The sequence below is a fragment of the Drosophila santomea genome, chromosome 3L (assembly GCF_016746245.2).
Source record: "Drosophila santomea strain STO CAGO 1482 chromosome 3L, Prin_Dsan_1.1, whole genome shotgun sequence".
Taxonomy (NCBI): domain Eukaryota; kingdom Metazoa; phylum Arthropoda; class Insecta; order Diptera; family Drosophilidae; genus Drosophila; species Drosophila santomea.
The window spans coordinates 15,029,233-15,043,507 of record NC_053018.2 but is presented as its reverse complement, the minus strand read 5'-3'; the positions used below and the strand labels follow the sequence as shown (position 1 = coordinate 15,043,507).

At 45.9% G+C, this 14,275-nt stretch overlaps 3 protein-coding genes across 4 annotated transcripts; 2 read left to right on the top strand and 1 right to left on the bottom strand.

The window, feature by feature from the left end:
* Nucleotides 1-2: 2 nt before the first annotated feature.
* On the top strand, nt 3-6,802 carry LOC120447994 (tyrosine-protein phosphatase non-receptor type 23). Its single transcript, XM_039629691.1, has 9 exons — nt 3-215; nt 642-1,391; nt 1,447-4,377; nt 4,438-5,430; nt 5,500-5,628; nt 5,689-5,870; nt 5,924-6,111; nt 6,175-6,294; nt 6,353-6,802. The coding sequence occupies exons 1-9, from the start codon at nt 132-134 to the stop codon at nt 6,463-6,465; spliced, it is 5,490 nt and encodes a 1,829-aa protein (XP_039485625.1). The 5' UTR covers nt 3-131; the 3' UTR covers nt 6,466-6,802.
* A 15-nt stretch (nt 6,803-6,817) lies between these two features.
* On the top strand, nt 6,818-8,404 carry LOC120447757 (alpha-1,3-mannosyl-glycoprotein 4-beta-N-acetylglucosaminyltransferase B). Its single transcript, XM_039629302.1, has one exon. The coding sequence runs from the start codon at nt 6,878-6,880 to the stop codon at nt 8,402-8,404; it is 1,527 nt and encodes a 508-aa protein (XP_039485236.1). The 5' UTR covers nt 6,818-6,877.
* A 58-nt stretch (nt 8,405-8,462) lies between these two features.
* On the bottom strand, nt 8,463-14,037 carry LOC120448346 (alpha-1,3-mannosyl-glycoprotein 4-beta-N-acetylglucosaminyltransferase A). 2 transcript variants are annotated; one of them, XM_039630309.2, is made up of 5 exons: nt 13,678-14,037; nt 13,466-13,588; nt 13,046-13,107; nt 12,904-12,962; nt 8,463-12,453 (listed from the first exon to the last, which is right to left on the bottom strand). In XM_039630309.2, the coding sequence occupies exon 5, from the start codon at nt 12,270-12,272 to the stop codon at nt 10,506-10,508; it is 1,767 nt and encodes a 588-aa protein (XP_039486243.1). In that variant the 5' UTR covers nt 12,273-12,453; nt 12,904-12,962; nt 13,046-13,107; nt 13,466-13,588; nt 13,678-14,037; the 3' UTR covers nt 8,463-10,505. The 2 variants fall into 2 exon arrangements, with proteins under 2 accessions (XP_039486243.1, XP_039486244.1); XM_039630310.2 differs by lacking the exon at nt 13,466-13,588.
* Nucleotides 14,038-14,275: the final 238 nt, after the last annotated feature.

Below are 14,275 nucleotides of genomic sequence, written 5' to 3'. Positions count from 1 at the left end.
AAACGGCCACGCTGCGTCATTTTTCATAAAACAATCTTGTTTTGATATTGGTAAATTAATTGCCAGCAATTAGTGTAAATTGTGTGTAAAATAAAAGGCCAACTGGGCAGGCAACAAGTAAACCAAACAATATGGAGGCGGTGCCCCGTTTGCATATGCTGGGATTCGCCCTGAAATCGAGTCCCGAGGGAACCTCCTTTGCGGCTTTAAAAAAGGTAAAACGAAAGGAAAGAGAGTGTGAAGAGGGGAGTGAACTAATTAAGAGAGCCAGCAAAACAAAGAGGAGTTAACTTAGTAAAAACGAATTATCGGTCAAATTGGGAAAATTGGGTTGCTTATTGGATTCCTATTGGAATACCCATGTACATGATGTAAACTGCTCCACTGTATTTTCCAATTTCACCCGCTTTTAAGCCCCCTTTGTCTGGCCGCTGAGTCATCGCCATCATCTGATTAACTCGACAAACAAAAGTTATAAACAAACAGTCGCAGTTTGGTGGGTTATTGCACTTATTTCCTAATTGAAAGCGCTTCTTCCAAAAATAATCGCAAAATATTCCTACTTTAAATAGTAAAGTTTTCCAGTCAAATGCTAAACTAAAGAATTAGAATAAACTACTAAACCTCACGATTTCTTGCAGTACATAGCGGAATTTTACCATGAAGATCCCGAGGCGTATTCCAAGGAGGTCCATGCCCTGGAGACTCTACGAAACCAGGCCATGCGCACCACGAAAGATGGAGCGCCGGTGATGAAACGCTACTACTGCCAGCTGCACGCACTCCAGAATCGATTTCCCCAGCTAGCGGATCGCGGCATCTTCACCTTTACATGGAAGGATCTCTATCACAGCGCTGTTCACGAGGTCACCGATCTGCGATTCGAGCGGGCTGCCGTGCTGTTCAACATTGCCGCATCGCACACCCAGTCCGGAGCTTCGGTGACCCGCGGCGATGTGGATGGCATGAAGATGGCCTGCACCCACTTTCAGGCGGCAGCTTGGGCCTATGGAGAGCTGAGGGAGCGGTATGCCAATGTCAATAGTGGAGGGGATTTCATGACCACGGAGCTGCTGGTCTTTCAGCAACAGGTGTGCTTTGCTCAAGCCCAGGAATGCATCCTCGAGAAGTCGCTAATCGACAATAGGAAGCCGCATATTGTGGCCAAAGTGACGGCCCAGATTGTGGTTTACTATGGAGCTGCACTGGCTGCTCTCCTAACAGGAGGAGATGAAGGTCCAGTGGCCCAGGTCATCGATAGTCCACTTTACAAACTGTGGAAGAAGTACGTGCGCTTCAAAATCAACTATCTCACCTGCATCTTGTACCTGTACCAAGGCCAACATTCCGAGGAGAAGCGTCAGATGGGCGAAAGGGTGACGCTCTACCAGGTGAGTACCAATAATAATTATGTCTGCTTACATTATTACCTTATTTTCCTTTCAGGCTGCCTGGGACAAACTTGAGGAGGCGCGCAAGGAGTCCAAGGGCCTTCCTGACCAGCAGGAAATCAACGAATCCCTCAGCTTCACCGCTGATGTGGTGGAAGCAAAGCGCAAGAATGCCAAAAACGAAAATGAGTTCATTTACCACGAAGCGGTCCCCGAACTGTCCACCATTGCAGCCGTCCAAGGTGCCAATTTGGTCAATGGAATTGGCTTTCAAGTAACCGACGAGGAGCACGCGGGACCAGACATCTTTGCCAGATTAGTGCCCATGAAGGCGCACGAAGCCAGCTCTTTGTACAGTGAAGAGAAAGCCAAGCTGTTGCGAAAGTACGGAGCTCTGCTGGAGGAGAAGGACACCCAACTGGAGTCCTACATGAGCTCCCTCACCCTGGATAATCTGAATATCAACGAGGAGCAAGCCAATAAGTTGCCTCAGGGCATCGTGGATCGCTGTGCCGCCTTAAATGCAAATAAGACTGCTATCAGCGATCTCGTGGAGGCCATGTCTCAGCTGGCTGAGATTACAGCCGATGTGGAAACCAATCTTGGCGAAATTTCGAGCATGTTGGAGGCGGAAACCAAAGCGGAGCGGGAGTTCCAATCCGCCAGCGGCGTTCAACGAACTCCAAATGCCCACATTACCGAGTTATCCCGAGAGTTCCAGAAATACAGTGAAGCCCATGCACGGGCAGGAGAATCCAATAATACCTTGAGAAAAGCCATGAGCCTGCATGTAAATAATCTAAAGATCCTCGCAAGACCGTTGCCTGAAATTCAACAACTGATGCCCAAACTAAGTTCGGAACTAAATACCACCGAAATTTTCAGGGATGTGAAGCTCATTCTCAACAAAGTCAACGAAATGAAGGCTCAACGTGCTCAGTTCCATGCGGACTTGAGGATAGCCATTAATGAGGATGACATCACTGGCAAAGTAATTGCGCACGGTGGACAGGAGGGCCTCCAAGCATTATTTGCCACCGAACTGGGCAAACACGATAAGATCACCGAACTTCTGGATCAGAACATGGTGGCTCAAGGTAATATTCTCCAAGCTCTAACTGAAAACTATGCCAAGGCGGCACCGGTTTTAAAAACACTCCAGGACGTGAAGCAAAAGCGGGAGCACTTTTACAGTTCGCTGGCTGCATCCTATGACGTTTATGAGGATCTGCTGGCAAAATCCGCCAAGGGCTTGGAATTCTACAAAAAACTAGCCGGAAATGTACAGAAGCTACTTACCAGATTTAGATCCGCCAGGGATGTGCAGTCCGAGGAGCGCCAGCAAAGGATGCAGAGCGTCAAGGCCGCAACCACTCCAGTTGTCAGTAAACCCATTGCGGAAACTACTCCCGTGCCAGCGGTGAGCAGCACCCCAAAGTTAAGGGATTACCTCAAGGCCAAGGCAGCCATGGCGGATGCCTCAAATCCAGCCTATGTGCCTACAGTGCGTCCAGTGCCAGTGGGCTCGGAGAACCCCACGCAGGCCGCTTGTTCCTATGCCACTGCACCACCAAATGAGCCACCTCCGCCCTACAGTCTCACACAGCAGCAGTATTTCGATCCCACTGCCGCTGGTTACACGAATCCCATGTATCAGCAGCAACAGCAGCACATAGCTCCTCCGGCCTACAAGGCGCAAGCTTCGCCGAACTCTCAGTCGCTGCACGGAGCACTCGGTCAGATGAACTTGCAGGGTCAGGCGCAGGATAACATCCAAGCAGGCATGGGATACAGTTACGGGTGCCCAAGTGGCTCTGTGCCTCCTCTAGCCTACGCGCCACCCGGGTCAGTTCCCGCAAGCTCAGCTGCCCAGGGATTGAATGTCCAGCAACCGCTGTATGTGGCTACATCGGGCAATCCAGTTTCGGTTGCCAATCCCAGTGAGCTGCCGTCCTCCCTGCAGGCTCCATTTGTGGTCAATCCCATGTCCAATGCTTACCAAACAGCGGCAGGATATTCAGGACAGGCTTACCAACAGCTTAATGCTCAAGCGCAACAGGTGCCTCCAGCACCTACTGGCTATCCAACAGGACCATCAGCACAACAACCCTTGGGCTATGTTGCAACTCAGGGGCCACAGCAGCAACCTGGCGGATATCCACAATCCCAGACACCACAGCAACAGGTGGGAGCTTATCCGCAGCAGCAATCATCGGGCTATGCTCAACAGCTGACGCCTCAGCAACAAACGGGTTATTCCCAGTCGCAAACACCGCTCCAAGTTCCTGGTTATTCCCAAGCTCCGCAATCTACTGGACTAACACAGCAACAGGCACCTCAGCAGCAACAGACTGGATATCCACAGCAACAGATGGCTGGTTATCCCCAGTCCCAGCAACAGGCTACAGGATATCCCCAATCGCAGACACCGCAGCAGCAGGGCACCGGGTGTTCCCAGACACCACAACAACCACTTGCGTATCAGCAACCATCTGGTTATCCACCACAACAACAACAGCCATCAGTGGTTCCGCAACAGCCGGCACTTTATCCATCGCAGGCTGTGCAAGCATCGCCTCAACCTGTTCCAGGCCACCAGGCAACACCACCGAATGCCGGACAGCCTTTGCCATATCCACAGCAGTACACTGATCCCAATGTAGCTGCAGCTCCAGCTCCTGGGGTTTCTCCTGTTCCAAGTCCTGCTCCGGCTCAGACTCCAGCCCCCAATTCATCTCAAGCCCAGGCTACCACGACCGCTCATCCTTCGGCCACCTACAGCAGCTATTCCAATCATCCTGGCTATAGTTTCAATCCGCAGACAGGTGTATACGAGTACAGCAGTGGCTATCAGCAGGACACCAGTTCGTTGAAGGGATCCCAAGTCTCTCAAAACTACCAGTTCAGCCAGAGTGGCAAGCAGCAATCGGTAGGAACCACGGACTCTGAGAATGCGAGTCGCGGCAATACCGCCACTGGATTCGATGTAAGTGTTACGTATACTCCCGCTATTGAGACCTTAACAAAGGAACTCTTTTCTCCACAGTCCCCTATCGTGTCCCACACAAAGGTTAATACGGCTGCAAAGGACTCCACTTCCGCGATAGAGGGCAAGGAGTCATCCAACTACTATTCTACTCCTTATGGATATCATGGCAGTGTAATGCCGCAGCAACAACCCACTCCTGTGCCTCCTACGAATTCAACTGCGTCCATTTATATGCAAAGTGGAGCAAGCAGCACTGCAGAAACCCAGACGACCTCCAGTGGCGCTCCTTACGCCTCCTCCTCGACTTTGACCAAAGTGGAACCAAAGCCGGAGGCAGCGGCTCCGAAGGTAACCAGCAATGTGGACCTGCTAAGCGACCTGGATATTGATTGCTCGGTGGCTGTTCCGCCGCCAATGTTGCCGCAGCCCGTTTTGCAGCCCCAGGTGTTGGCCACTCCCACGCCACCGGGAAGTCAGGTATCGGTGCCTGTTAAGGCTGAAAGTGTTGCCGAGCACGCTACACCCGCAACACCTGAAATTCCTGTGACTGCCGCCGAAGGAAGTGCTCCAACTCCAGTTACCATTCCATTGGGTCAGAAGTGTGCCAGCATAGATAATCTTTCTAACTGTTCTGACTTGAGTTCCCTGGAGAACTTTGACTGGGACTCGGTTTCCGTTACACATTCCGTCAGTGAGAAACAGCCCAAGGCATCTGGCACCGCCAATGGGCATTCCAACAGCTTTGCATTCCAAACTAAAACTTTTACCGACGAAAAAACGACGAAATATTTCCAAAAGGAGGTGGAGAGCTACGAGAAATTGCTGGAGAATCTACACGTGAAAATGCTGAATGGCAAAACACAGCTGGGTGCCAAATGGCAAGAGCTGCAGCAAAAGCTGGATAAAGAAGCTACTGCTAACAAGCGATCCACCACCATTGCGAAATTGTTCCCGGAGAAAAATCGATCCCTTGATTGTCTGCCCTATGATCATGCCAGAGTAAAGCTGGACAAGCAGACTGATGACTACATCAATGCCGCCTACATGAAGGTGAGTTTATTCAACAACTGTGATAGTGTCATGAAACACAATCTGTAAACTCTGTTTTTATTCATTCAGAACTTGAGTGCCGGCTGTCCCAACTTCATTGTCGCTCAGACTCCCCAGTCGAACACTATTAACGATTTCTGGTCCATGATCTGGTCGCAGAAGTCGCGCACTGTGGTTTGTCTGCATACCCCAAATGAAGTGAGTAAACTAACCAAAAATTTTAAATTAGTGAATCTAAATATTTAATATCTGTTACAGCTTTTTGATCCCTACTGGCCGCAAGCGTTGGACCAGCCTACTCACTATGATGATTACACCGTGACCTGTGTAAAGTTGCAGCAACTTAGCCACTGCTCCGAGTACCAGCTCAAGTTGTCCATGCATGGAGCGGACGCTGTGCTGGATTTATCTCTTCTGCAGCTGAAACAGTGGACCAAGGGGTAAACATCCAGATTTCATCCATTGGAGCGAAATTAACTTTGTTATTTTACAGAGCTCCAGCTCAACTTTTGGGAGTTGCGGAAAACGCTTTGGAGACCCATCGACAACGCTGCCAGGCAGCCAATGCTCCCCATTCGCCGCTTATTATGAACTGCTTAACAGGTTCAGAGCGCTCCGAGCTGGTGGCCATTGGAGTGTGTGCGATTATAGCGACGCAGAGCAAGCAGCCAATCTTAATAAGTGAGCATAGTTGATTTTGAATCGCCTTCCATTTCATTAATACTAATCGCGTGTCCCTTTTAGATACGATTGATGTTTGGTCGCGCATTTGTGCGCAGCGTCAAAATTCCCTGAGGGATTCCGCCATTCTGGAGCAGTCCATGCAAATAGTGCTGTGCAATGCTCACAATGTGCTCAACAAGCGTAAGCTCTTTAATTTAATATTGTAATTCATGGAACTTAAAGAACAATTTTCGTGCAGGTGGCATAATGACCTCATATCAAATGAAGATGGCGCCGCAGGTGACTGCCAAGGAGCAGCAGGAGAACAAGGATCCGCTCAACGAATTGGATGCCCTTTGGAAGCTGAAGTAAACGACTGAGCCAACCAACCAACCGCGGTGGATAACTAAAGATTTATGTGTAATCAAAACGAGTATTTATACGAATATTTAACTGTGCAGACCTATTTCTAAATATCTAATATTGTTTCAAACAATTTAAGGCAAGCGAAAAGTATTTAAAGGGATATCGAAACCATGTTTTACTCTATATCGTAATCGTCTCTTTCAACTGTTATATAAATTGTAATTTGACGCAAACCGAATAGTGATGTGTACGGGATATTGTCAAGCGTTTCAAACCACTGTGCAAGTATATTAGAAACCAATCAAACATTTATATCACTTAATAAAATACATTTAAAATCGAATGGGTGTAGAAAGCATTCCTTGTGGAAACTATCACTACATCTAAGTTAGTATTTGTGTCGATTTTACATCGAATCATGAAGGTGATTAGCTTTCGCTGGAAGACCTGCCTGTCGGGCATTGTAATAGTTGCATATCTGGTGAGTGCTCTGCTGCATTTTGGAATGGATATCACCAATATTGAGCCAGTGGAGCCAAGAGTAGTGAACAACAAGACCAAAGTGAAAATACAAGACCAAAGAATGTTTGCCAAGAGCATCAATCATAATGGAAACTGGGAGACTATAGTAACTAATCCGGAACTAAAGCCCAGATATCGGTTTGGCGGCGGAAGGAGTGGCGTCAAGTTCGTGATTGGAGTACCCACTGTACTGCGACCCAAAAGGAACTATGTGCTCCAAACAGTGGACAGTCTGATCCTTCGCATGACTCCGGAGCAGCGCGACAATTCTCTAATTGTGATATTCGTGGGCGAAACCAAGCTGCAGTTCGCCAAGTTCATAGTGAAGGAGCTGCAAGCGAATCATTCAACGCACATGCAAGCTGGCCTCATCGACGTCATTGCGCCACCCCTGAATTACTATCCCAACTTCTCGAGACTCCGCATCACCCTGGATGATGATGCACAGCGAGTGCAGTGGAGGACCAAGCAGAACCTGGACTTCATGTACCTGATGTCGTATGCCAAGAGCAGGGGTGCGTACTACCTGCAACTGGAGGACGATGTGATGGCGAACGTTGGGTTCTTGGACTACATCCATAAGTTTGCAGTGCTGCATGGAAGCTTTCGCATGGCCCATCAGATCGATTGGATTGTGATGAGCTTCAGTGACCTGGGCTTCATCGGCAAGCTCTTTCGCACCTCCGTTCTCAGCTCCTTCGTGGCCTACCTAAAGTTGTTTTACAATGACCAGCCCATCGACTGGCTGCTCCAGAGCTTCGTGACCCTGCAGAGCTGTCGCTGGGATAGCGTTTCCGAACCGGAATGCCAGAAGGACTTTGAGGCCAGACTGCTTCGCTCCGCGCAGTCCCAGTTCCAACATATGGGTGCACAGTCTTCGTTGGCGGAGAAGGAGCAGTATCAAAAGGATGCACTCTTCAATAAGAACATTGGAAGGCAGCGCATGCAGCATCTGCGACAACCTGTCAACCTGATCGCCTCCCATCGGAACGCGCTATTGAAGCAGGAGCTCGACCTGCAAATGGGGGAAACTTTCATGTGGATCTACATGCCTCGGATGCCCAAGATGATGAAGTATCTGATAGCCAATCAGTTTAAGAAGACGCAGATTCACATCCGCAATGCCAGAGACACAGCCCACAATCTGGCCGAGTTCAATATTGAATTAGTCAAGGAATCGCCCACACTGGTGGCCAACAGCTCCTCCACAAGCCAGTGTGGATTCGTCATGAGTCACACTATCCAACCGTTTGCAGACGGAGATGAGAAAGCGGAGGTCCCCTTAAAATACATGTACTACTACATAAAGGAGGAGCCCGAGGGGCTCACCTGGTTCCGTCGCTTCCTCTGGGCTTCCAGTGGATCCTCTTGCCCCGAGCTACGATCTACAATGGTATTGGTTCTACTCGTTTTCTTATTGTAAAGTAATTAATAAACTAAAACCATTCTCTTTGAAGATAATTAAGAAACCACATTGAACGTCAATTTCAAATACTTGAGTTATTTATTAAGCTTATACACACATTACACGCATATTTGTTGTTCATGTTTGATTTGATTTGTTGATTTGTTCGATTAAGTTTTGAGTTTTCCCAACGGCTTATGAATATTGTAAAATTGTAATTTGTAATAATTCAGCTACGATCGTTATGTGTTGTCGTTTCATGGAAGGGGAAGCCTATAATGCCAGCTAATATTTATATATAATTCCGATTGTTCACTATCCACTATTATTGTTGCTTGCTAATTGGTTGCAATTTGGCAAAATGAGTGTTTCGGGGAGAGCGGGTGCTGTAAATTAGTGTTGCTAGTTGCCGCGCACACATAACACAGGAGTATATAAAAATATATTTATGTTCGTACATTTATGCAATAGTAAGTATATGCAAAACATTCGTTTCAATTGTTCAGTTTATCGAAAGCAGTCTACAATATCTGTATATCTGTTACTCTATATACAGTGGCATACGAATTGAAATCGAATAAACTTTAGAAAGTGAAAAATGCATCACAATGCATCGAACCAAAGTCGTAAATATATATATATGCCACTATATGTTGCAATTCTCTTTACTCAACAGGAACCAAGTTTAAACAATCATCATTCTTGTTTTCAGTTTTTCATAGTCTTTCAAAAAATTTGGCGTTTCCAATTAGTTAAACCAATCATAAAATGGATCGTATGTATATAAAAAATGTTTTCTTATGAATGATTGTTTTTGTTTTTTGGAATTTCGTTTTACAATAGCTAATTAGAGTTGTTTGTTTTACATTTACGTGTATATATAATTTAGGTATATACCTCGTTCATTGTTATGCACAAATTATTAACAAATCACAGTAAAAAAGCAACAATGCTAAAAATCGTTTCGTTATTTAATGGTTCAATGTTTATGTTTATGCATATTTTGTATTTATTTATGTAGTTATGGCTTCGTGTTCAAGATGGTGGCTATATTACTGGTGAAACTAACACAAGCATGATGGGTGAATTCATAATATTAAGATAAATTATTAAAGTAAAGGAATACTTTTAACAAATGTACAACGGTACAGATTAAACTTAAGTGTGCAACAATGTGTAAATATTTCTTAATTCATAATTGATCGATAAGATTTCAGCGGGTTCGAGATTCTTGATCACTTGGAGGTTCAGAAAATGAAAACAAAATAAATTGGAATGTGTTCTGGGTTACCAATAAAATGAGTTTAACACTTAAAACTAAAGGAAATAAACCAAAAGATTATATTCAAACAACATAGGAATACAAAGAAATCGCCTTAGTTACATAGCCCACAACTTGATCTCCATAATCTATACCAAATATATTATACCACCATAAAAAATGGAAGGGGCACTTGGAGTACATATATCAAATCCATATGGTTATGCGAAAAATATATACTGACAGCTTGGGAGTAAATAAGACTTTTGGGAGACTGTAGACCAATCATATTGCCGAGGCTTGTAACACTTAAGTTAAAGAAACCCTAACAAATTGGTTCTGGGGATGTATGGCAATGCAATTGGTCTACAGCCATGCTTGAGCCTTATAGCTAAGGATAATCACTAAAAGTTAGGAGAGCGAGAGATTATTTACACACTGAGATAATCGAGGGTAAAAGCGTCATTCGAAAAATATACACACAGATGTACAATTATTAGGATAGATCGACTCGCATCTAAGCAAAAACCATGACAAAGTCTTGGGAGCAAAACGAATTCTTCACCAAAACCTTAACATTTTTATGATACGGTTGCCTATCCGTGGGAAAAAATATTCAAGGCAACCATTGAAATATGGTGTTAGTTATTCCTAAATGTTTCTCAAGCTATTTCAATAAGATTACCTTTTGCTCCCACGACTGTATCTCAGCGAAATCGACACAATCCCAACAGATATAGACAAATTGTGGATGGGCATTAGTATAGACATTAACTGGAGATGGGAGGGCAGAGGGATTAGCAGGACTTGTTGCTCCTATTCTTGCCAGTTTTGCCGCTGCCGGTGGCGATGCAGCAATCAGCTACCCCCCACATACCGTGGCTTTGCGGCATTGTCCTCGGACTTAGCATCGCTGCCCCATTCCTGTAGTTCGATCTCGCTGAGCAGGGCCCAATTCTCGCTGTCACTGTGGACGTGGAGGCGCAGCTCCTTGATTGCACCAATCTTTGCATCCAAAAGGCCCTCGGCCACGCCTAAGCTATCGAACGAACCCACCACCAGGTAGCCGTCCGTGGTGGTGTTGAAGTTGCTCCAGACGGACGAGTTTTCGCTCAGCGTATCAGACGGAAGGAGCTCCACCGTCGTGTTGTAGAACCTGTCGGACGGGTGCTCCGAGTTGCCGCTTCGGAAGAGGTAGTGCTTCAGCTGCGTGGGCCGCTCGAATATAATCTGCACCAGATCTCCAGGCTGTGGCAGCAAGCCCCAGAAGTAGGACTCTCCTCTATATGCTCGCTTCAACACATAGTTTTTATACGGAGCAATGTTGGACTTCACCAGCGCCGGTGGATTATGCGTATGGGCATAATATTGCGGCACCTTACTTCCGAACTGCTTGTCCTTAAGCTTTTGAACTTTTCCTTTCAGCGATGAACTTGTACCAATATGCTGGAAAAGGGATTTTCGAAAATGCTGCCAGTACTTTGCCTTCTCCGCATTGCAGTGCTTCTGATCCTTGTCCGTTCGACAAACCTTGGACTCGATAAAATACGTAAGTAGCCAGTCCACTGGCTTGTCATTGTAGAACATTTGGAAATAGGTGATCAGGTAGGGTAGCTCCGCACTCTTGAACATCTTGCCAATAAAGCCTAGTTGGCAAAAGTCTAGCACAAACCACTCAGGCTGATCGGGTTTCGTCAACGCGCTCTTGATCAAGGCAAATTTCTTCATGGTGGTGATGAACTGCCGCTTGGTTAGTATATCGTCCTCCAGTTGAACGTAAAAGGTTCCCTTCGAATGGGCGTAGGCCATCAGGTAGGCAAAGTCCAAATTCTGCTTACTACGCCATTTAACGCGCTCCAAAGGATCGTTCAGTGTGATGCGAAGTCTTTCGAAATTTGGATAGTAACTAGCTGCAGGTGCTATTATATCAATCAGTCCACTCTCCACATGCTGATCGAAACTGGCCTCGATTTGACGAGCAATAAGTTGCACGGATTCCATATCTGTTTCTCCTATGTAGACAATGATCAGTGTTTCGTTCTGCTCCTCGTCGTTCATGTTCTCGATGAGATTGTGGAGGGTTCCGAGGAGGTACGATTGTTTCTCCCTCCGCACGGTGGGCACACCCAGAACAATGCTCACATCCGAACGGCCCTTGCTTTGCAAGTATGCTGGTCGCAGGGAGCCCGCATCGTCCAGGAGATGCGGCAGGAAATGGTAGGCATTCGGAAGCCGTATATTCTGGCTCCTGGCCATCGAACCATTAGCACTGCCACCTTTACTGATATGCGACGCATTCCTCAGCAGCTGCCTGGCCTCGGGACTCAGTCCGTCGAGCAGATTCACCACGGGCAGCGGTGGCGGCGGCGGTGGAGCACTGGCTCCCGTCACATTGACGCTCTGCAACTGGCCGAGGTATTGGGAAAGCAGCGCTACGTCCTCCTGTCGGGCACGGTACATGGACTCCAAGTACTGCAGTCGCATATGGCATTCGGCCAGGCGCTGCGTCAGCGACTGTTCGGTGGATAGCTCGGGTCCCATCACCATCAGGATCACTATGCATGGTGCCAGCACCAGGGCCGTCACTATCAGCATGCAGTTGCGCTGCCTAATCTTAAACATCATTCGCTCTGCCCTGGATTCCTCCACTTGCCGTCGTATTAATTAGCTAACTGTTTGCCTTGGGGCTGCTTTGCTTCCACTTCTGGTTTGGCTTTTCGCTCTGGCTCGGTCTCTGGTTCGTTGTGCTGGTGGCGTTCCCTTGGGCCGGCTGTCATCCTCATTCCTCCTATGACTAATGCAGGCGCTGCAACAAAAGCAAGGCATTTAGTTTTTACACTGCTCAAAATTAATTCAAGTATAATATGTATATGCCAATTCTTTCAAAATTATTACAGAAGAGTGATAAGTAATGAATATGTTAATATATTTAATATGTGCTAAATAATTATTTAAGAACATATTCCTGCTTGTTTAGAGCTCAATTGCATCTTTTACGATCTTTTTTAAATTGAAATATGTTTAAGAGATTGTCCCTTTCTGATTTGTTGGCCCTATCAAAACGTTTCTAAACATTTCCTATATTAAGGATGGCTTTTGTGTTTTCGCATGTGTGTGCTTTCTTCTATGAAACCCAAGTGTAGTTGCTAATTTTATTGGCTTTTTTGAAGAGTTCCGTGGGGAGGCCCGTGGGGGGTTGGGTTGGTTCCGAAGGTCGCACCGTTTAACGCTTCTTTGTAGCCGCCTTTTGCCTTACCCGGGTTGGATTAACGACGTCGTCGATGGTGGCAGCTGTCGCAATTCTCGCCACATGACCTGGCCGTGAGTTAGAATAATTATAATTGTTATGTACTGTGCACTCGAGACGTTGGCAGGCAGTAGACCTAGACTTAACTTACATGGCCAAGCGCCCGGAAAGCTATCTTCTTCCTCCTCGCCGCCAGAAGTTCGATCGGTGGGTCTGAAAGTGGAAGGAAATTGGCAGCTCAAAAATGGGGTCTATTTAGCACGGCGGTTGTTTTGGCGTCGTCTTATCGGGATTTACTTATTATTCACCGAGGATTATTTATTAAAAATGGCTACTCTTAGCTCTTACTAAGGGCATATTTAAACAAGATTAAACTTTAACAAATTTATGAGTAACGTTCTATTCTGTATTTAATTGTTATAAACTGGGAACAATGATAAGTTATTCATTTCAAAGTTATTCTTTGTTTCCAGTTTATAACAAGATTTATAATTTATAATACAAAACTTAAAATTCCCACCCAATATTCTGATGTAAAATGTATACAATTTGTTACCCCGCGTTTTCTCACCAGGTATCAGTTATTCGATATCGAAGATCGGCACTTGGCATTATGTGAACATTAACAATGTGCAGATATACATTTTCGCACTTCGTTTAGCGCACGCAGCGCAGGTAAACAATGGGTCGAAAACTTAAATAAATATAAAAAGATAAATAGGTAAATAAACAGGAACAGCGAAAAGTTCGCACCCACGCACAAGCACACCCTTATTTACTCACACTTGTTTGCAGCTCAAGTGGGCGATTAGATGGATTAACTAATTAATAAGCACTTTAATAGGAACAAATTGAACGCAGCGGACTTTAGTTATCCATCTGGGGATTTCGTACGCTGCTACTTGTAGCCAATTCGCAGTTTTCGCCCTTTTTGTGTGCTGTTCGTTTTTTCGCCATTCGTTTTCGTTCGCACGCGTTTCTCGTTGTCTTTACATATTTACGATTGGCCGCCGAGTGCGTTATGTAAATGTAAGTGATGTAAATTATTGCAGCACTCGATTGCCGTGCTATTGTTTAATGTTATATACAATACAGCGGGGAGTTAGTTTCAACGCCCCCCGACCAAAAACAACAACAGATCAGGCTGCTACCAAGCAATCGTTATCGGCATTGGTGCGATGCCAGACAGTCGGTGGCAAATGTGATGGTTACACTATTCTGTTATAGTTAACAGTGCCGCTTTCTTACAAACATTGAATATTAATTGCAAACAATTGGCATGAACCGGAAGCAAACAGTGGCTCATATTTGGGAGTAAGAGCTGTAGTTAGTATTTAATGTAAGCAATAATTAGACATTCTTTTAGTAATAAAAAGTTTTA

Excerpts from the sequence above, each read along its gene's own strand:
- LOC120447994 (XM_039629691.1), top strand. The coding sequence starts at position 132 with ATGGAGGCGGTGCCCCGTTTGCATATGCTGGGATTCGCCCTGAAATCG. Across the intron at positions 4,378-4,437 it reads ATACCGCCACTGGATTCGAT|TCCCCTATCGTGTCCCACAC; the intron begins GTAAGTGTTACG and ends TTTTCTCCACAG. Across the intron at positions 6,295-6,352 it reads TCACAATGTGCTCAACAAGC|GTGGCATAATGACCTCATAT; the intron begins GTAAGCTCTTTA and ends ATTTTCGTGCAG.
- LOC120447757 (XM_039629302.1), top strand. The coding sequence starts at position 6,878 with ATGAAGGTGATTAGCTTTCGCTGGAAGACCTGCCTGTCGGGCATTGTA.
- LOC120448346 (XM_039630309.2), bottom strand. The coding sequence starts at position 12,272 with ATGATGTTTAAGATTAGGCAGCGCAACTGCATGCTGATAGTGACGGCC.